At 42.6% G+C, this 21,472-nt stretch overlaps 1 protein-coding gene across 2 annotated transcripts in view; it reads left to right on the forward strand.

Moving 5' to 3' along the window:
* Positions 1-21,472, forward strand: part of TXNDC11 (thioredoxin domain containing 11) — a 62,113-nt gene that overhangs the window by 35,263 nt on the left and 5,378 nt on the right. For both annotated transcript variants that reach the window (XM_019715146.2, XM_074322861.1), the window contains 6 exons: positions 1,671-1,783; positions 3,934-4,134; positions 8,311-9,052; positions 11,273-11,415; positions 11,743-11,852; positions 21,392-21,472. In XM_019715146.2, coding sequence (XP_019570705.2) covers positions 1,671-1,783; positions 3,934-4,134; positions 8,311-9,052; positions 11,273-11,415; positions 11,743-11,852; positions 21,392-21,472 — 1,390 coding nt within the window. The remainder of the gene's footprint in view (positions 1-1,670; positions 1,784-3,933; positions 4,135-8,310; positions 9,053-11,272; positions 11,416-11,742; positions 11,853-21,391) is intronic.

Consider the following 21,472-nt stretch of genomic DNA (forward strand, 5'->3'; position numbering starts at 1 on the left):
TTGGCAACCACTCCTCTGAGAGAGAGAAGGCGCCACTGCTGGAAGGTGGGGCTTGTGTGATTCAGCTGGATACTTGGTGTGTTTCATACCTTAGTATTTTTATATTTGAGCTACTTGGGTGTCACTTGGTAACATTTAAGTTTAACTGGTATTTTCTTTCACAACTGTTAATAAAGCAGAAAGGGGATAGAAAACAATGTACCTTTTCCCACAGCATCTTATTCCTCCTTTAACACTAAATATTTAAGTCCATTTCTAATTACACAAATATTACATTATATATACTCATTGGAGGAAAATAAAGAAAGCTTCGCACATAAAGTCCCCTTTGATCTCTAGCCCCCAACACTTACATTATAAACCTAAAACTACTTTTATTATTCTCTGAGATTCTTTATGTATTTCTAAACACATGTGCCAGTAGGGGAAATATATATTTTTTTAAGTGTGGGATTTTTTTGTTCTTTGGTTTTTTTGTTTTTTGACATAAAAGGCATACTTTATCTTTCCTCAGCTTGCTTTGTCACTCACATATGTCTTTAAAAATCTGTTCATGGTGTATAGATAGCCCTGTCCCATTGTTTTTAACATCTGCAGAGTATTTCTGAGTGACTTTCCTCACGTGTGACTCTTAGTGCACGTATGTGGATACTAAGAAGCAGAAGTGCGGGCTACAGGCCATGTCCCTGTGTCACTGTGATCAGTACATGTCATTGCTCGCCCTCCTGGCTCCTTTTTACCTTTTCCACCAGCATTGTATGTTTTAATTTGCGTTCCTCTGAAGTAGTGAAGTTGAATGTATTTTCATGTAATTATCAGGCTTTAACCTTTTCTGTGACTTACCCATTCTTAACTGCTTCCTTCCTTCCTTCCTTCCCTTCCGTTTCCTTCCTTCCCTTCCGTTTCCTTCCTTCCTTCCTTCCTTCCTTCCTTCCTTTTTTCTTTCCTTCCTTCCTTTCTTCCTTTCACAATTTGTATGGGTTATTTGTACGTGCCTAATTTGTTCATTTAACCAATATTTATTGATCTCTTACCATCTGCCCGAGCACTGCTGTAGGTGCTGGCCTAAGAGGAATAAACTAGGTTTCTAATTTCATAGAACTTCTGAGGAAGTTAGACCAAGGAAAATCTAAATAGATCAATAAGATTATGTAGGTGTTAATAATGTGCTGAAGGAAAAATAGCGTAATGGTAGAGAGAGTGCCTGAGTGGGGAGGGAGCCCCCCGTTTCCCTTACGGACTTTATCCTCGGAGTTGGGGTGGTTTAGCCCTGAGATGGAGTGGTCAGGGAAGGCTTTTCAGAGAATGTGGGGTCGGAGCTGAGATCTGAATGATGAGGAACCGGCTGTGAAAGTGTCTAGACACATGGAGAACGGCGTGTGCCTGGGCTCCACGGGGGGGCTGATGAGTGAGGGACAGGGTAGCAGGCGATGCGGTCACACCAGCAGACGGACAGAAGCAGTGTAGGTGACTGTGTAGGAGACGTTCCTCGGGGGTAGACGTGAGGTCTGTGTCAGGACGAGGTTTCTTCAGGTCCTCTTCCTTTCCTGTCTAGACTCAGAAAGAGCTTTGCTCTGGGGAATCTGTGCATCAAGACTTGATCACTGGGTTTTGTTGGTTGTGTTAAGGCCTAGGCCTCTTCTTTAATAAAGGAACATTTTCTGTTTCAGATTACCTAGGAACAGTACGATTTGGGGTTATCACAAATAAACATCTTGCGAAACTGGTATCCTTAGTACACTCTGGAAGTGTGTATTTACATAGACATTTCAACACATCACTTGTAAGTATTTTGAAATCACGTTTGTATTAGTGCAGTGGTTCTTAACCTTATTTAGGTCACAGACTTCTTTGAGAATTGGATAAAATCTGTGGACACTCTCCCTAGGAAAGTGTACATGATTTTATATGCAAATTGAGAGTTCCCACAATCCCTCCCTAGAGCCCCTGCCCCTGGGTAAGAACCTGTACATTAGCGGCCTCTGGAATTTAACATTTAGAAGTTCTTTGTTTGTATTCTTAGGCTTTGGGACAGCCTTGTTCGTTTTCCTTCTTAGATGCAATTTCAGAATTATTCTGTTGGAGAATTGTTACTCTGGGCCCATGTTCTCAGAGGTTAAGCTTGCACTGGGCAATGTTCTTTGTTTATTGGCTCCATTTATCAATAGTAAAGTGACCCACTTTTCTCCTTAGCGGATGGAATACATTTTGAAGTTCTTGTCAAGTCACAGTGAGAAGTTGATGGCTGCTCACCCCAGAGAGCCTTGGCTTTCCATTGTCATCTTTGTTCCTTGATTTCTTTTGCTTTTGGTGGACCACCCTCAACTCAGCTATTTCTGAGCTTCTGACCTGTATCCTGCCAGTCCTGTGCTTCTGTTCTATTTAATGCTACTTCCTCAGTCCCATCACCAAGAGTTTATGTCTCTGAAGAATTTTCTGTGTCTAACTTCATTGACAGTGCCAGTGACAGTGACTTACAGGTCAAGTGAAGACCGGTGTCTCCGTACGCAGTGACTCTGTAAAGCGATGTTCCCCTCGCTTAGCACGCAAGTCTCATGCCTTGTAGGTGCCGTTAGACCCTCTCCCGGGGGCGCCTCCTCAGTGGCCAGTCACCCTGGCTTCTGCTTACTTCTTGTAGCCCAGATGGTGTGCTTTCCTTCTCGCAGTTTATATTCCAAAAATGAAATGTGTTGTTGTGTTTTCTAAGTAGAAATGTTTATTATGATGTTGAGTATGTTTTTTCAAACTCCCAGCATCCCACTTTGAGAATCAATGCTGTGACTCTCTCTCTGCCACCCACGCACCCTCCTTGTGCCTCTGAGCTTCTTTTGACGCCATCTGCTTTTGCTGTCTGTCATTTTCCTTCATCCTTCTTTCAGAGCATGCTACACAACCAACATATATCATATTTATAGTAAAGAGTACTGAGGGATTCATTTAAAATAGAGAAAACAAGGAAGAGCTGTGAGAATGACACTGAAAAATATATTGGGTTTACTGCATCAATTCTATACTTTTTAAGGTTGGTTGGTGGTTTAGCAGCAGAATTCCTTTTATCGACTGAAATATTATTGGAATACTAGTATTTTTTAAAAAAATAAAAGCATCAGACACCTTTGTTATGAGGCAATTTAAGTCTCTGTTTTGGGGGAGGGTATAAAACATCGCATTTTGTGGAACCCTCCAAAGCACTTTTTTGGGAGTTTTGTTTGAAACCCAGTGATTTATGTCATTGTAATTTCAAAAATAATTTTATGTTGACACACTTTGGTTATTATAGAAAAACAAAGCAAAAAATCCGTCTCTTCATTCTGTACTCACAAAGTGTGATTCGTGGCCTTGTACAAGCTCTAGGTCATTCGTGGATTCATTCAAATATTTGTTGAGTTTCAGCTCTGTCAGGTGTTCTTCTAGTCACTGGGGCTACTGGTGAGCAAAACAGATAAAATTTTGCCCTAGTGGGAAGGTCCACTCCTGCCCTTATGAGCCAACTTTGGAAGGACCAAGGTAAAAATCTAAATGATCCTGGACGCCATAATTCTGTTCCCTGAGATATTTACTGATTCTTTATAAAGACCCAATAATGTTTAACAGCTCCCCTTGGGCAGGGTGGTAGAGGTCACTGTTGCCAGCAGCAGGCAGGGAGAATCATTTGTTGATCGATGAGTCTGTCTAAAGGGAAAAGGATGAATCATATGACATGAAAGTCACCTCTTGCAACTGTGTTTGCTTTTCCAGCCAGTTGTGAGGAACTGCTCTGTCTGGAGAAGTAGAGCCAGGTTCTAGCTGCACAAGTGGGGCAGGTCGCGTTGCTGCTCTAAGCCTCGTTTTCCTCACCTTGAAGTGGTGGGGTTGATCCGGCCGCTTGAGAACAGTGCTGATGTGCTTTGATCCTGCCCTGCTTTTTATGCTCTGTGTGCTTGTCCTCCATAGGTCTTTCCCAGAGAGGTCATCAACTTCACAGCTGAGAACATCCATAAGTGGGCCTTAGAAAACCGAGAGACGCTCCTTCGATGGCTGTGGCCACATGGTGGCAAGAGTCTCCTGCTGAATAATGAACTGAAGAAAGGACCAGCCCTTTTTTTATTTATACCTTTTAATCCCTTAGCCAAAAGTCATCCTTTAATAGATGAGGTAAGAGTCCTAACGTTAAGAGGTATCTCAGGAGGAGTAGGAAAACCTCATTCCCTGGGACTTCTTTCATTCCATGTTCAGAATAATTTCCACTAGTAGCTGCATGGTTGCCAGAGTGGCAGCTGTGTTCCTCTGGCATTATTCCTTTCTCCATAAGGGGCAGGAGAGCCCGCGCCTAGGATAGGACCCGCTGCAGCCTCTCTGGCCACATTTACTGGCAGCTCCTCAGGTCTGGGTGAGGGAGGGAACAGGGAAACCAAACCATGCCTCTCCCGAGAAGGACCATATGTCCCTCTCCCAGCAATGACTGATGTCAGGGAGTGGGACAGGAAATGGACAGCAAAGCAGGGTTTAGTGTGGCCCAGGTGGTGCCCTTGTCATGGGGGTTTGGCTGGACTGCAGGCCCTGCCATCCTCAGCCCTACAGCCAGGAGCAGCAGTGCTGACATTGGGGTCCCTTGTTTTTCTAAACTTTCCTGTCGCACAGATGGCCAGAGTCTACCCCTCCCTCCTACCTTTTCTGCTTCGTCTGGTACACTCACTCTAGCTGGGTGTGAGTTTATTTTATACATGGATCATTTGGAGCCACTTACAGAGAGTAATAACAATCAGCAGAGAGCGCCTGGGATTGCTAAATTGGATTTACTGGGGTTTTTATTTTTTCCTTCCCTCAAGGATCCCTTAATTGGCCAAAACCAATTTCAGACAGCCAGTGTACCACGGGCCAGGCTAAGCAGACACTGCCTCTCCCCAGCCTCTCAGTGTGAGCCTAATGGTCTGCCTGGAGCGAATGGGGAGGCAGGGTGTTCGCCCAGCCAAACCCCTCACTTTGTTCAAGTTATTATCGCTGCTGGGGGCCATTATTCTGAAGGATCGCTGCTACCCTGGCTTTGAGGAAGAAAGAAAAAGAAATGAAGTAGTTTTGGTTTTTTTCTGATTAGAGAGGAATTGAAGTAATAAGACTTAATTTCTTTAGAAAATCTTCACTACACAGATATTTTGTGAACTAAGACACTCTTCCAAATTACTAGGCCTTTACTGCATCTAATATTAAGAGCCTTAAAGCTCTTCGTAGGAAAGATGGGGTTTTACAGTTTCCTTCTGAAGAATTTTATCCTGTTTGGTTTGGGCATGTGAGGGTTCTGGGTAGGTGGTGTTTTGTAACTGGAGCCCAATTCCTCTGTTTAGGGAGGTGTGGTTGGATTTAGGAACCCGGTGGGAGAATGCCGGCTTTCCAACCCTTTGCTCCCAACTGAACGTCTTCCCTTATCTCCCCTAAGTCGTCTGACTAAGGCCAGGCCTTCCGTTGATCACCGTTTTTCCTGTGGCCCCTCAGCGCTCATAGTGTCCCTGCGAGGGTGAATGGATCCCCTTTACCTGAGCGTGTGGTCGAGGTGGCGAAAAGCACCTCTGGGATGCCCTGCTTTTCGCCACCTTGACCACACGCTCAGGTAAAGGGGATCCATTCACCTTCGCAGGGACACTAGGAGCGCTGAGGGGCCACAGGAAAAACGGTGATCAAGGCAGTTTGGCGCAGCTGTAGTGGGGAATGTGATGGGGTTCGATGAGAGACGCCTCTGCGGTGGCCACACTGTGAGGCCCAGTCCAGGACCGGGCAGCTGCTCTTAACACGTGCACACTCTGCCCACAGGAGAGCGCAGTCTGCACTGCACACAGCCTCAGGCCGCCGGCCCCTGGTGTCTCTAGAGAGTTACAGAGAGGTCCTAAGACATCTCAGTGTGCTTCTCCAAAGAAATGCTTCCCGCAGCCAGCAGCGTCCATGCGACCTGTTTTCAGCATTAACAGCGCTGCCCTGAGGCGTTCACGATGTGAGTGGTGGGCAGAGGCCTGGTTATCTTGCTCAGACTTACCAGTTTCTCTGATTAAAGAAATGGAACGAAGCATCTACAGTGTGCAAACAGTTAAAGTTATTCACCAAATTTTCCTTTATTAGTTCACATGAAATTAAATGTGACATCAGTGATTCATATACTGGATGTAACTCGAGTTGCATTTTCAAAACGGCCTGTTACATAAAAGGAACATAAAAGTAAAGAGTGGCTCACTTTACAGGAGATAAATAAGAATTCCTTACTCTTCAAGAGCATTACTTGCTACAAAATATTTTCTTCAATTGAAAGTGTCTTTGACATGGCCGCTTTGTTGGTGAGAGGTATTAAGAATGGAAGGTTGAAGAGAGACAGCTTTTTAAGGAATTGTGTTGTCCTTGGTATACTTCTACTTGGACTTTTTGTAAAGGACTAGAGTACATGAGTGTTTTTGTTTTTTTCTGGGGGGAGCAGTGGGTGGGAGTGGGCCAGGTTGTGTTAGGTTGTGTCTTTGAATATAAAGCAGCATCACGATGGGGCCGGGGGCATCTGGAGTCTGTGGGTCACATAGGCTGGGCCTTGTTAGGACAATGTGCTGTCAGCCTTATCCAAAGAGTGCTGACAGGTTTTTGTGGGGGGTGGGGGGGAGAAACAAAATACTGGTTTATCATCTAAAGTGACCATTTTTTGTGCCAAAGAACTATTCAAACAATTTATTTTTCTGTACAAATGCGTATGTCTTGGATTAACTCTCTCTATAAATGTCATGTGATAAATTTGGGGGTTTTTTGAAATTGGAAAAGCACTCATTAAATAGATTTTGCACACACACACACGCACACGCTTACACACTTATACACACTTGATGAATCAAAAGCCTGAGTGACTTACCCTTTTAACTTTCTGTGGCAAGACTTGCTCCAAGACAGCACATGGTTCTGCTTTAGAGAGTAAATGCATCTGGATTATAATGACTGGCTTTATGAAATGGGTGGGTGGTGCATGGTGAAGGACACTCAGTTTGGAAATGGACGAGTCGTGGGATGACACATAAATCAAACGGCTAGTACTGAGCTGAGGGTGAAGCGGTGAATCACCAGGAAGCTGCAGTGTGTACATTACCCTGATGCCATTCATTTACCGGCTGTTTGTTGAGCATTTGTTATGTGCCTGGCTCTGTGCTAGGCTTGGACGATAGCAGGGTAACGCAAACATGGTCCCATGAGGCTCCATCGCTTGTGGGGAAGAGGGGCGTCTCAGCAGACACTTAGGGCCCTCTTCTGGGATCCTAAATATGCAGAACCCAAGTCTTCCAGGATTCAGGGCGGGGATAGCCACACTGGTGCTGGCTCTTGGGGACAGTTTTGAGGTTTGTCAGATGGAGGAGATTCTGACCAGTCACACATTGTGAGAGGGCTTGGCCCAGTCTAAGGAGACAACACTGGGACAACACAGGAAAGGCCCATGCGGGCCAGATTGTGTTCGGTTTTCTGCTCTAGATAATAGGGGGCCATCAATTGTCATTTGTCATGCTTAGGGTTGTGTTTTTAAAAATAACTGGTGGCAGTGTGGAGACTCAGTTAAGGCAGGGAAGAGAAAATGGTGGTCTGTGATGACTGAGGACCTGAATGGAGGCAGTGGCCTGTGGGGATGCAAATGAGGGGCCTGCTTTGCAATGCTGAAGTCAGAGCTGGCTGGATTTGAGGCCTGCGGTGACCGGTGACCGTGACCGTGATGCAGACGAGAAACTGAAGATCAACTGATACTTCCAGCTTGATGCTGCTGTTTTCTCAGAGAGGATGGTACAGGAGGAGGGGGAGCTTATGGGGGGAGGCAAGACGGATGGGTGTGGTTTGGAACAGGTTGAACTCGTAGCCTGCGAGGCATGAATTTCTTTGGAAACATATAGACCGTGAAATATTTTGATCCACTCATTAAGTATTTGGGAAGTTTTCAGACTGTTATTTTAGATGAAGAAAGAAGCCATCGTATGGAGGCCTTTTACAGTTGTCAAAGAAAATGTACTCACCTGGGAATTGAGATTTAAATTCTGTTCCTGGTTCTTCAGCAACCTGGATGTACGTAGTGGGGTGCGCTGCACCACCCCTTCAGGCCTGTTCTTGTCAGGGGGTAGACTAAGACTTCTGAACGTTTGGTTCACTATTTATAAGCAGAGTGGCATGTTCTGAGAAATCATCTAAGTCTCTCTGAATAGCTTGGGTGTGATGCAGGGCTTCCGGCCAGGGTTCCTTCTTGTGAATCAGATGAGGACGCTGTCCAGGCCTGACCGCTCCGGGGTCTCCCTCGCTCAGTCCCACGCCTCTCATGCACTGCGCCCTGTGTTTCAGATCACCGAAGTGGCCTTGGAGTACAACAACTGTCATGGGGACCAGGTGGTGGAGCGGCTCCTTCAGCACCTGCGGCGAGTGGACGCCCCGGTGGTCAAGTCTCTGGCACCTGAGCCTGCAGCCCAGCTGCCAGACGCGCCGCTGAGAGCGGCGTCCCCCTGCTGCAACACCGTGGTACTGCCCCAGTGGCACTCCATCTCCAGGACCCACAACGTCTGTGAACTGTGTGTCAACCAGACGGCCGTGGGCATCAGGCCGAGTGCGCTCAGCGTGCCGCAGTGCAGCTTTCTGGAGATGGCGGCAGCCCTGGATTCTTTCTACCTCAAGGAGCAGGCCTATCATGTGGCGTCGGACAGCGTGGAGTGTAGCAACTTTCTGAGCTCCTACAGCCCTTTCAGCTACTACACTGCGTGTTGCAGGACCATGAGCAGGGGCATTGCATTCTCTTCCCTTGAGAAGGAATGTGCGGTCAGCGCCGCAGGCTCCGTTCCTCACATTGAGGAGAACAGGCACCTCTTCCCTGACATGGACACGAGCAGCCTGGACTTCACAGGCCTGAGCTGCAGAACCAACAAGACCCTGAACCTGTACCTCTTGGATTCAAACTTGTTTTGGTTATATGCAGAGAGGCTGGGTGCGCCGAGCACCAATCGGGTGAAGGAATTTGCTGCCATTGTTGATGTGAAAGAAGAGTCTCACTATATCTTGGATCCAAAACAAGCTCTTATGAAGCTCACCCTAGGTACCGTAGGCACTTCACTTCCCCACACAGAATAAGTTCGCGTAACTTCCTGTAGCTAACTTCTATCTAGGCATCTCATTGCATTTGGTCGTGGGGCTAATGTCACCTCTTTAGCTCATTTGCAATCTTTAGACTGCATTTGGTCATAATTTTACAAGAAGCTAATTTTGTCTGTTAAATGGAACAGAAGCTTCCTAACTCCAAATTTGGGGTAAGTTTGTCCTTTAGCCCTCGGAGGGTAAGAGTCCGATGTTCCCGATGGGCAGTGCCTGTCGCAGGTCTAAGGTAGGGCGAGCTGCAGTTGGGGGGAACCTGGTCCCTGTCCTTCTGATGGGAGCGTCCCAAGGGGCTGATGGCCGAGCCCCAACAGCAGCGTCATTCTCAAGGACCTTAAATGATAGAACTGCCTGCCCTCCCTTTTTGTCTCACAAGTTTAAATATATAGGTATCAAGGCCTAATTTGTTCTACTGCTGGTTTATAACCCATTAGGGAATGCTGCTTTGACTTTGGGTGCATTGTAACAAGTGTCAAGCGCAGTGCAATAAACAAGTGTGAGGTGCAAAAACCACTTTTGGTAGGGGTAAGGCCCCGGTAGGCAAAGGTTTCCCCAAACTTGCCCTTTGGGCTTGGCAGTACCGGGGAACTAGCCCACGCTGCCCTGTTCCCAGGCTTTGCTGACATCCTCGATGGACGCACAAGGAAGTGAGAATTCAGCCTCATTGCAGCCTGGAGGAAAGTCAGTGTCTGCCAAATGGAGACAGGAGGAACTTGGTAGGGACGGAAACCTTTGTTTTCAAGTGATAAGGGGGTATGACAACAGGAGTAGACTCGGCCTCTTTATAAGTCCTTTGAGCTGTCTTTTAGGTCCAGCTGAAGCTACTTCTTACATTAGACATGTTTGAAAGACTCGTGTAAATGTCGATTTTTCTACATCAAATTATATATTATGAACACGAAGGCTTTTGAGTGTCTAAAGGAGCTTGTGACCAGTCACTTTATGAAGTGCAAACTCTTATTAATTTTACAAATTGCTCCTAATGCGTGTTTTCTAAAGTTACATTTTTGGTGTACTGACTTTTGTTAAAATGAAAAAAATGAAACAAGCCTCTATTTTGTAAGTGTTTATTGGATTTTCCTATTCAGTTACACTCAAGCATTCAGTGAGCTCGTAACGTGTTCTCTTTGAATTGAAGGGTAATCTGAAAGAAGCCTTCTTAAGATTTCTTTTCATCTTCTGTATCTATTCTGAAATATCTAGCTCAGTTGGTCTTTGTCCTGTAGTTGGTAACAAAATTTGTAAGGGTCCTTATAAAAAAACACACCACATTTACTGGGTGTCATTGTTGGTTTGGAGAGTTGCCTCTTAAGTCCGCTGTTTCTGGGGCAGTCTCAGAATTTAGGCTTCATTCAGATTAGGACATCACTCTTGGTTTTATGTCTCAAAAACATAGCCAACTAAGTGTTATTCAAATGCTGGTAATGAGTTCTCTTTAGTATTCACATAGCATTCTTCACTTCCTCTCCCTGTGCACATTCCATTGTTCATCAGGACCTCACAATGGAGAGAGTTAGGAGAAAGCAAAAGAAGTGCAACACGGATTAGTGCTGCTTCAGATGATACCAAACGATCTGAAGACAGAGGCATTTGCGGGGAGGGTAACATTGTTGGTTCAGGTTAGGTTTTTGGATTATTTATGGGTTTTATTTATGTGCTTTTCTGCAAAATATAATTGAGTGTATTTTTCCTAACCCTTTAGGAAAGAAACTTGAAGAACTTTAATGAAGGGGAAAAACCCCTACATAGCTTTGTCCTCAAGTGAACGAGTATTAAACACCTTCCACATTACAGTAGCTTGTGCAATTATTGCATTTGTAGTTATACTTACAGGTCTTAGTATTGTTGTTTGAAATCTTTTAAAAGATTGTGGCATGTTGATGATTTTTGCAATCTCAGATGTCTACTTGTGGACCAGTTCTGTTGGGAAATCACAGATAGCATTCCTAGTCTGTGACTGTTAGAGCATGTATACTCCATGGTGTTTTGTTATCTAAACTACTGTCTGCTGAATTAATACCACCAAAGCTCAACGTGGTGCCACCCTGGGCAGCTTTGTTCAGGGATTTGCCAGTGGGTGAAGTGTTAAAAATGTGAGCCTGTGAAGCCATCCCAATTTTTTAAATGTATAGTTTAAAGTAGGTCGTTTTCTCTTTATTTTTAGAGTCTTTCATTCAAAACTTCAGTGTTCTCTACAGTCCCCTGAAAAGGCATCTTATTGGAAGTGACTCTGCCCAGTTCCCTTCTCAGCATTTAATCACTGAAGTGACAACTGATACCTTTTGGGAGATTGTCCTTCAAAAGCAGGTATGGAATCACGAGAGGGGAAAATATCAAGCCATCTATCCCTATTAAAATTATTTCCAAAGCTGTAAATTTTGGGGTGAGCAGTTTGTTTTCCTGTATGGAAGATTAACCACGTGACAGTCTTATTGCAGAACATGTGTGAATTACATGTGGTTTTCTAATTGCAAAATGTCCTTAAGAAAGCACATAACTGGAAAATTCTAAAGATGACATTTTCACTAAATTGTGCCTGAGCAATATTTATCGAATGTCTGCTGGGTTCTGAGCACAGTGAGGACAGGAGCCTGTTTCCTAGGCGCCAGTAACAGCGATCTCCCCTTCCCACAGGACGTTTTGCTGCTTTATTACGCACAGTGGTGTGGCTTCTGTCCATCCCTCAATCACGTCTTTATCCAACTAGCTCGCCTGCTGCCGCCGGACACATTCACCGTGGCGAGGTAAGGAGACCTGCTGTGCAGCACCTCGGGCTGTGTGCCTGTCTTCACTCTTCCTTACAGCCGGCCATGTGGTTTGCAAGGCCCTGCCCGTTTTTCATTAACCATGCATGGGGAAGACTTGTTTGAATTTAATTGTCAGCTTAAAGACATGAGCAAAACCTCACTGAAACAAAAGTTTGCCAGATGAATTCTGAGTGTTCCTTCCATGATGTTGAATGTGGTTAGCCCTGATTGAATTCATGGGGGGGTGAGTGCTGCTCTGTGGGAGCAGTGCAGCCCTGGTTGCTAGGACAGCCCCTGAGTGGCCAGTTTCCTGGACTACCACAGGAAGGGCACCCATGGGGTTGCATAGCACTGGGGCCTCAGCCCAGGGAAAGGGGGCCAGTCGCTGAGGTGCTGCCAACCAGCCCTGGGACCTGGAGCCGATCTCTCCACCAGGCCTGGTTTTTATCCTCATTCCTAAAATTAAAAGATTGCTTGATATCCACATATTCTAGTTTTATGATTCTGTGGATACTGTATGTGAGCTCTTTAGTAAAAAGTTTAGGTTGTTGTTTTGTAAAAACAAAGCACAAAGAGTTTTTGGGTAAGGTAGTAAGCGGTTTAGGGGGAAATTATTTAGATATAAGCTGTATCTTCTCTCCGCCCCCCCAAAAAAAACCCTTCAGATAGATTAGAATTAAAATACAAAAGATCAAATCATAGAAAAAAATAGAAGATAGAATATAGAATTTGCTACCTAGTTCCTTTGACAGATGGAAATTTTCCAAAGTGAAGCAGTTAAAAAACTAATGAAAGAAAAATGAACAGATTCCACTAGAAAAATGTACAGTGAAAGGAAAACACTGAAAAAAGGATAATAGCTATATTTTACAATAAAGATATTTCACCTGTTATATATACTGTAAGGGATGATTAAAGCCAAATTTGAGGAGTTACAATGCTGAGAGATTTTTATATATAAATATTATCTGACTTAATCCCCAGAGCATTGAGCAGGCACAAATATCATACTCTTTTACTGAGGAGGAGACTGAGGCACAGAAAATTAGATAATTTGCCCAGAGTCCCACCTGCAAGTGAGGGGCCAAGGTTCAGAATCAGGTGTTCACACTCCAGACCCCGAGAAACTGAAATGGTTTAAGACACTACTGAGGAAGATGTGGTCTGTCCCTACAGTGGGATGCTATTCAGCCTTAAGAGGAAGGGAATTCTGATGCGCGCTACAGCAGGGATGAACCCGGAGGGCATTAATGCTCAGTGAAATAAGACACAAGAACGAATTACGATGGTCTCACTTGTATGAGGCACCTGGAGTAGTCAGACGCATAGAGGAGGAAAGTAGAAGGGTGGTTGCCATGGGCTCAGAGGAGGGGAATGGGGAGTTGCTTAATGGGTACAGACTTTTGTCTCGCAAGATGAAAGTGTTCTGGAGATGGATGGTGGTGGTTGCACAGCAACGTGAGTGTACTTAATGCCATTGAACTGTACACTTAGAAATGGTTAAGATCGCAAGTTTTGTGTTGCATATATTTTACAATAATAAAAAAAAAATGGGGGGAACAGCTGAGAGTGAGTCCAGTCTGAAGAAAGGGCATGAACAGATTTTTCCTGTAAGAGAGGAGAGTAAATAAAGAAGTAGGGAAATTATAATCTAATAAATGTAAATTAAAACAATAACAAAGTACCATTTATACTTATTAAATTAACAACTGCTTTTATGTGACAGAATCTTGTTTTGATAAAATAAGTGAAATTGGAACAGTCAGGTAGAGCTAATAGAATAAGTAAATTGGCGTAACCCTTTTGGGAAGCATTTTAGCAACACTGTAAGAAATCACAAAAATGATTATACATTTTTACCCTGTTAATTTCACTTTAGGGAATTAAGGACCTAGTACCATTATTTATATCCAACAACAGAGGAATGGTTGAGTAAATTATGTTTGGGCATTTGATGGGATTTTTACCCATTCATTAGAACATTGCTTTGCATACAGTTACTTGAAAAGAATAGAGGATGAGATATATGATTACTGCTCTTAACAATATGTAGCCATTCACACCAAACCTGAATGAGAGTCCTAGAAAGAAGGTCCTGATTAGCCGATGGAATTCCAAGTGGATGTTTACAAATGTTTTTGGGTTTTTTTATTTATTGGGGTGACAATTGTTAGAAAAATTACATAGATCTCAGGTGTATAATTCTGTATTACATCATCTATAAATCCAATTGTGTGTTCACCACCCAGAGTCAGCTCTCCTTCCATCACCATATATTTGATCCCCTGTTACCCTCATCTCCCACCCCCCTTCCCCCTTACCCTCTCGTAACCACTAAACTATTGTCTGTGTCTATGAGTTTTTGTTTCTCATTTGTTTGTCTTGTTCTTTTGTTGTTTTTGGTTTATATACCACATACCAGTGAAATCATAATGGTTCTCTGCTTTTTCTGTCTGACTTATTTCGCTTAGCATTATACTCTCAAGATCCATCCATGTTGTCACAAATATTCCTATATCATCTTTTCTTACCGCCGAATAGTATTCCATTGTGTATATGTACCACAACTTCTTTATCCATTCATCTATTGAAGGACATTTTGGTTGTTTCCATGTCTTGGCCACCGTAAACAAAGCTGCAATGAACATTGGATTGGAGCACACGTGTCTTTATGTATAAATGTTTTCAGATTTTTGGGATAGATACCCAGGAGAGGGATTGCTGGGTCATATGGCAATTCTATTCTTAATTTTTTGAGGAACCTCCACACTTCCTTCCATAACGGCTGCACCAGTCTGCATTCCCACCAACAGTGTATGAGGGTTCCTTTTTCTCCACAGCCTCTCCAACACTTGTTACTATTTGTCTTGTTGATGATAGCCATTCTGACTGGGGTGAGGTGATATCTCATTGTGGTTTTGATTTGCATTTCCCTGATGATTAGTGATGTTGAACATTTTTTCATATGTCTGTTTGCCATTTGTATGTCCTCTTTGGAGAAATGTCTCTTCAGGTCATCTGCCCATTTTTCAATTGGGTTGTTTGTTTTTTTGTTGTTGAGTTGCATGAGTTCCTTGTATATTTTGGATATTAGCCCCTTATCGGAGGCACTGTTTGCAAAAGTCTTCTCCCATTCAGTTGGTTGCCTCTTTATTTTGTCGATGGTTTCTTTTGCTGTGCAGAAGCTTTTAAGTTTCATATAGTCCCATTCGTTTATTTTAGCTTTTACTTCCATTGCCTTTGGAGTCAAATTCATAAAATGCTCTTTGAACCCAAGGTCCATAAGTTTAGTACCTATGTTTTCTTCTATGCAGTTTATTGTGTCAGGTCTTATGCTTAAGTCTTTGATCCATTTTGAATTAATTTTGGTACATGGTGACAGATAGCAGTCCAGTTTCATTCTTTTGCATGTGGCTTTCCAATTCTCCCAGCACCATTTATTGAAGAGGCTGTCTTTCCTCCATTGTATGTTTTTAGCTTCTTTGTCAAAAATTATCTGTCCATATTTATGTGGTTTTATTTCTGGGTTCTCAATTCTATTCCATTGGTCTATGTGTCTGTTTTTCTGCAAATACCATGCTGTTTTGATTATTGTAGCCCTGTAGTACAAGCTAAAGTCAGGGAGTGTGATACCTCCAGTATTGTTCTTTTTTCTTAAGATTGCTTTGGCTATTCGGGGTCTTTTGTGGTTCCAAACAAATCTGATGATTTTTTGTTCTAGTTCTTTAAAATACTCCATTGGGATTTTGATGGGGATTGCATTAAATCTGTATATTGCTTTGGGTAATATGGCCATTTTAACTATGTTGATTCTTCCAATCCATGAGCACGAAATGTCTTTCCATTTTTTGTGTCTTCAATTTCTTTTAAAAATGTCTTATAGTTTTCAGCATATAGGTCTTTCACATCCTTGGTTAAGTTTATTCCTAGGTGTTTTATTCTTTTTGCTGCAATTGCAAAAGGAGTTGTTTTTTGTATTTCTTTTTCTGAGATTTCATTGTTAGTATATAGGAATGCAGTGTACTTTTGTACGTTGATTTTGTAGCCGACAACTTGACTGTATTCGTTGATTGTTTCTAATAGATTTTTGGTGGAGTCTTTAGGGTTTTCTGTATATAGCATCATGTCATCTGCAAAGACTGACAGTTTAACTTCTTCATTCCCAATTTGGATGTCTTTTATTTCCTTCTTTTGCCTGATTGCTCTGGCAAGGACTTCCAACACTATGTTGAAAAGCAGAGGTGATAGGGGACAGCCCTGTTATGTTCCTGAACGTAGAGCAAAGGGCTTCAGGTTTTCACCATTAGTTATGATATTACCTGAGAGTTTGTCATATATGGCCTTTATTATGTTAAGGTATTTTCCTCTATACTTACTATATTAAGTGTTTTAATCATAGTGGATGTTGTATCTTATCAAACAGTTTTTCTGCATCAATTGACATAATCATATGATTTTGTCCTTTATTATGTTTATGTGATGTATCACATTGAAGGATTTGCATGTGTTGAACTATCCTTGTGCCCCAGGGATGAACCCTACTTGGTCGTGATGAATAATCTTTTTAATGCATTGTTGTATTCGATTTGCTAGAATTTTGTTTAGGATTTTTGCATCTGTATTCATCAGAGATATTGGTCTGTAGTTTTCTTTTTTTGTGCTGTCCTTACCAGGTTTTGGTATCAGGGTAATGTTGGCCTCATAAAATGAGTTAGGGAGTACTGTCTCTTCTTCAATTTTTTGGAAGAGTTTGAGCAGGATTGGTATTAGATCCTCTTTGAAGGTTTGGTAGAATTCACTAGTGAAGCCATCTGGACTTTTGCTTTTGGGAAGGTTTTGGATGACTGATTCAATTTCATTACTGGTGATCGGTCTGTTTAGATTTTCCAGTTCTTCATGGTTCAGCCTAGGAAGGCTATATGTTTCTAAGAACATGTCCATTTCTTCTAGGTTATTGAATTTGGTGGCATATAGTCCTTCATAGTATTCTTGGATGATCCTTTGTATTTCTGTGGTGTCTGTGATAACTTCCCCTTTTTCATTTCTGAATTTGTTAATTAGGGTCTTCTCTCTTTTTATCTTAGTGAGTCTAGCCAAGGGTTTGTCAATTTTGTTAATCTTTTCAAAGAACCAGCTCTTTGTCACATTAAGTTTTTCTGTTGTCTTTTTGTTCTCTATTTCATTTAGTTCTGCTCTGATTTTTGTTATTTCCTTTCTTCTGCTGACGTTGGGTTTCATTTGTTCTTCTTTTTCTAGTTCTTTAAGGTGTAACATGAGGTTATTTATTTGGGATTTTTCTTGTTTCTTGAGATAGGCCTGTAATGATATAAATTTCCCTCTTAAAACTGCTTTCGCTGCATTCCAAAAATTCTGGTAGGATGTATTTTCATTGTCATTTGTTTCTGTGTATCTTTTGATCTCTCCTCTAATTTCTTCTTTGACCCGGTCGTTCTTTAAAAGTATGTTGTTTAATCTCCATGTATTTGTGTTTTTTCCTGCTTTCTTTTCACAGTTGATATCCAATTTCAAAGCCTTGTGATCAGAGAATATGCGTGGTATGATTTCAATCTTCTTAAATTTGCTGAGGCTGATTTTATCTCCCAATATATGGTCTATCCTTGAGAATGTTCCATGTACAGTAGAAAAGAATGTATAGTCTGATGTTTTAGGATGAAGTGCTCTATATATGTCAATTATGTCCATTTCATCTAATGTCATTTAGGGCTGTTATTTTGTTATTTATTTTCTGTTTGGATGATCTATCCATAGCTGTCAATGATGTATTTAGGTCCCCTAGTATAATTGTGTTTTGGTCAATCTCTCCTTTTAGTTCTGTTAGTAGTTGCTTGGTATATTTCAGTGCTCCCTGATTGTGGGCGTAAATATTGATGACTGTTATGTCTTCTTGTTGTGTAGTCCCCTTTACCATTATGAAATGTCCATCTTTGTCTCTTGTTACCTTTTTCACCCTGAAATCTGTTTCATCTGACATCATTATGGCTACACCTGATTTTCTCTGGGTACCATTTGCTTGGAGTGTCAATTTCCACCCTTTCACTTTGAGTCTATGCTTGTCCTTGTAGCTGAGATGTGTCTCTTGGAGACAGCATATGGTTGGGTTTAGTTTTTTGATCCAATCTGCTACTCTGTGCCTTTTTATTGGTGAGTTCAGTCCATTTACATTTAGGGTGATTATTGATATGTGAGGATTTCCTGTCATTCTATCTTTAGTTTTCTGGTAAGGCTGTGTCTCCATTGTTTCTTTGCCTTTTGTTGTTGTCTATTTTATCTGTGTGGTGGTATTCTATGATGTTTCCCTCTGTTTCTTCTTTTATTACAGTATATATTTCAGTTCTGGATTTTTTTGAGTGGTTACCCTTAAGTTTATGTAAAAGAAAGTTTGATATTTAGAGTATTCCATTTTCTTCAGCATGCTTACTTTCTCCATTCCCATATTCCGGTTCAGGCCTTTACTCTCCCCTTTTTATGTTTTGGTTGCCACAAATTGTCCCTGTTGATGGTGGTCGAATAGCCTCCTTTAGTATTTCTTGTAGTGCAGGTCGTGTGTTAGAAAATTCCCTCAGCTTCTGTATGTCTGGAAAGGTCTTTATTCCTCCTTCATATCTAAAGGATATCTTTGCTGGATATATTATTCTTGGCTCATAATTTCTCTCTTTCAATAGTTTGAATATTTGGTTCCACTCCCTCCTGGCTTGTAGAGTTTCTGCTGAAAACTCTGATGATGATAATCTAATGGGCTTTCCTTTGTAGGTTACCCTCTTCTTTTCCCTGGCTACCTTGAGGATTCTTTCTTTGTCGTTGATTTTAGACAGCTTCAATACAGTGTGCCTTGGAGAAGGCCTGTTGGGATTGAGGTAATTAGGTGTTCTATTTGCTTCTTGGATTAGAGGATCCAGTTCTGTCAACAAGTTTGGGAAATTCTCATCGACAATTTGTTTGAATATATTCTCTGTTCTCTCTTTCTTTTCCTTCTGGTATGCCCATTATTCTTATATTGCTCTTTCTGATGGAGTCAGAAAGTTCTTGTAGAGTTCTTTCATTTCTTTTATGTCTCAAGTCTCTTTCTTCCATCCGTTTAATTTCCAGGTTTTTATCTTCGATGTCACTGATTCTTTCCTCCATCTGGTCAACTCTACTACCTAAGCTGGCTATTTCATTCTTAATTTCTTCTATTGAGTTCTTAATCTCCAGAAATTCTATTTGGTTCTTTTTTTAAAATTTCAGTCTCTTTCGTAAAATGCTCATGTTGTTCTTTGATTGTGTTTCTGAGTTCATTAAACTGCCTTTCTGTGTTTTCTTGCATCTCGTTGAGTTTTTCAGAACTGCAATCTTGAATTCTCTGTCATTTAAGTCATATATTTCCATATCTTTAAGTTCCTTTTCTGGAAACTTTTCACTTTCTTTCTGAGCTGTCTTGTTGCCTTGGTTATTCATGGCAATTACTGACTTATTATTTCTCTTCCTAGACATCTACAGGAGTGGCTTCTGCAACAGGTTGATAGGAAGAGGTCTTTCTTTTGTTTTCCGGTACTTGTTGGTAGAATGTTTTATTTTCTCTCCGACTGTAGGCTTTTTTTTCTCTCTCACACGGTAGTGCTATGTTTTCTCTGCACTATTCCAGCTTCTCACACAATGGGGGGATTCCCTGGGAGATGGGCTTCTCCTCTGTTAATAGTTCGCCTGGCTCACAGGGCGCCGTGTCCCTGTGGAGATGTGGAGAGCTTCTGAAGTTCCAAAGCTCTTCCTGCACCAGATTCAGAGCCCCTATGTTTCAGCAGTTCTGTTTACTCCTGCAGGGATCCACCCAGATAAGTGGGGACAGGGGCGGGGTGAGTTGTGAGAGGTGGCCCAGAGCAATGGCGGCGACCACCCCCACAGCCGGTCCTGCTTCCACAGCTCTCTCCCCTTTGCCGGAACTAGTTGGGCTGGGAATCTGTGTCTGGGGACCACAGTTCTCAGAACTGCAAATATTCTGTTCTTTTGATCTGACACTGCTACTTTTCCACTTCTAGCACTGGGCAGGTCGGGGCGGGGCGAGCTCTGGGAGGGGAAGGAGGGGGCGGCTAGTCTCAGTGCCTAAGGCTTCCGTTCTCTGCTCGGCAGTGAGGGCTTAAACCACTGTTTTCAGCCTTCTTCCCTCAGTCTTTTCTCCGAGGTCTCTGCCGTGAGCGTTGGGTTCAGCCGTGTTATATGCTGCCCCCTCAGCCCTGTGGGCCATAAGCAGAGCCCTAGCAGTCCGAGTTCTTCCCGCTCCCACAGCTGCAGTAGTTCCGGGATGCAGCAAGCTCAGAGCACTGAGCTAGGTCTGCATCCTGTGCCCAGGCCGCTCCGTCTCCACACTTCTCCCTTCCCTCCTCCCCCGCTCGCGCAATTCGCCCACCTTTAGGTGAATTCAGTAGTGGGCCTCTTCGTTTTGCCTGTCTGCTGTGCAGGGAGTCCTTTGTGGAGTTATTGTTGTTCGATTAGTTGTAAATTCCAGGGGAGCTTTACAGAGGCTCACCTCACATTGCCATTTTGATCCACGCCCGCCACAAATGTTTTTCTTTTTAATTTTACCATTTGGTCTTTCTTTGAAGTAAACATCAGGAGAAAAAAGCATTTGATTATAGAATAAAGTGTTTCAACACCACTTGTTTGAAAACTGGAACTCTAATGTTTTAGGTAGGCAGGAGTTCCGTTTAGTTAGTAAAGCTGTTGAAAACCATTATAATTTGGTTGTCTTTTTTTTTTGTTTGTTTAAGTGAATTTCATCCTTGTAGACAAATGCATGGCACTGGTCTCCTCCTCACACCCACCCATACTTTCTAAAAACTACAGTCAAGTTAATGAGTCAAAACATTTCCATCATTTGTGTGCACTATTTGTGAATAGGGCTGAGCAGCCCTCTACTGGTTCCCTCCTATTAGAATGTTCTTTTCGCTTAGTCTGAGAAGCCCCTGGGGCCAGGGAGACTTGCTGCATGCGCAGCTCAGTGCCAGCTGGAGGAGGAGCCGGCACCTAGTTCAGTCATACCGAAACACAGTTAGGTTGGATGGGTAATTTAGTCCAGGTATCATTTTCTGTACTAGAAAATTAATTTTAAATCTGCTAAAAAAATACAGCTTTTTTGGTTAAATACAGATTTACAAAATGTAAAATATAGTATTTCTTTCCCAGTTTTCCTACATCATCAGTGAGGCTTGATGTATTTTGTGTAATGATTTGCGTTTTCCAGAGCTAATTCAAGGATTAAAGTACTTGCTCAGGTTCTCTCATCAGGTAGACTACTCTCGAGGTGTTACTGAGGCATTTTAGGGGAAGTTCATTTTACTTTCAGGACATTACATTTCCACTCAGTGAGTTACGTGGAAAGACGCCTGCCCTGGAAATATCTGTGCTTCGTGTAGGAGCTGGTGGTGCCGTCACTGAGAAGAGCCACAGAAAAGGCTCCAGGTTCTTCAGTTATTGGAGAAGGTTCTCACAGAGTAGAGGTTCCTGGCTGGTCTCTTACTTTTTCTGTTCTTTCCCTTTTCTAGGATTGATGTATCTCAGAATGATCTTCCTTGGGAATTCATGGTGGACCGTCTTCCTACTGTCTTATTTTTTCCCTGCAACAG

This window comes from Rhinolophus sinicus, linkage group LG18 (assembly GCF_036562045.2).
Source record: "Rhinolophus sinicus isolate RSC01 linkage group LG18, ASM3656204v1, whole genome shotgun sequence".
NCBI lineage: Eukaryota > Metazoa > Chordata > Mammalia > Chiroptera > Rhinolophidae > Rhinolophus > Rhinolophus sinicus.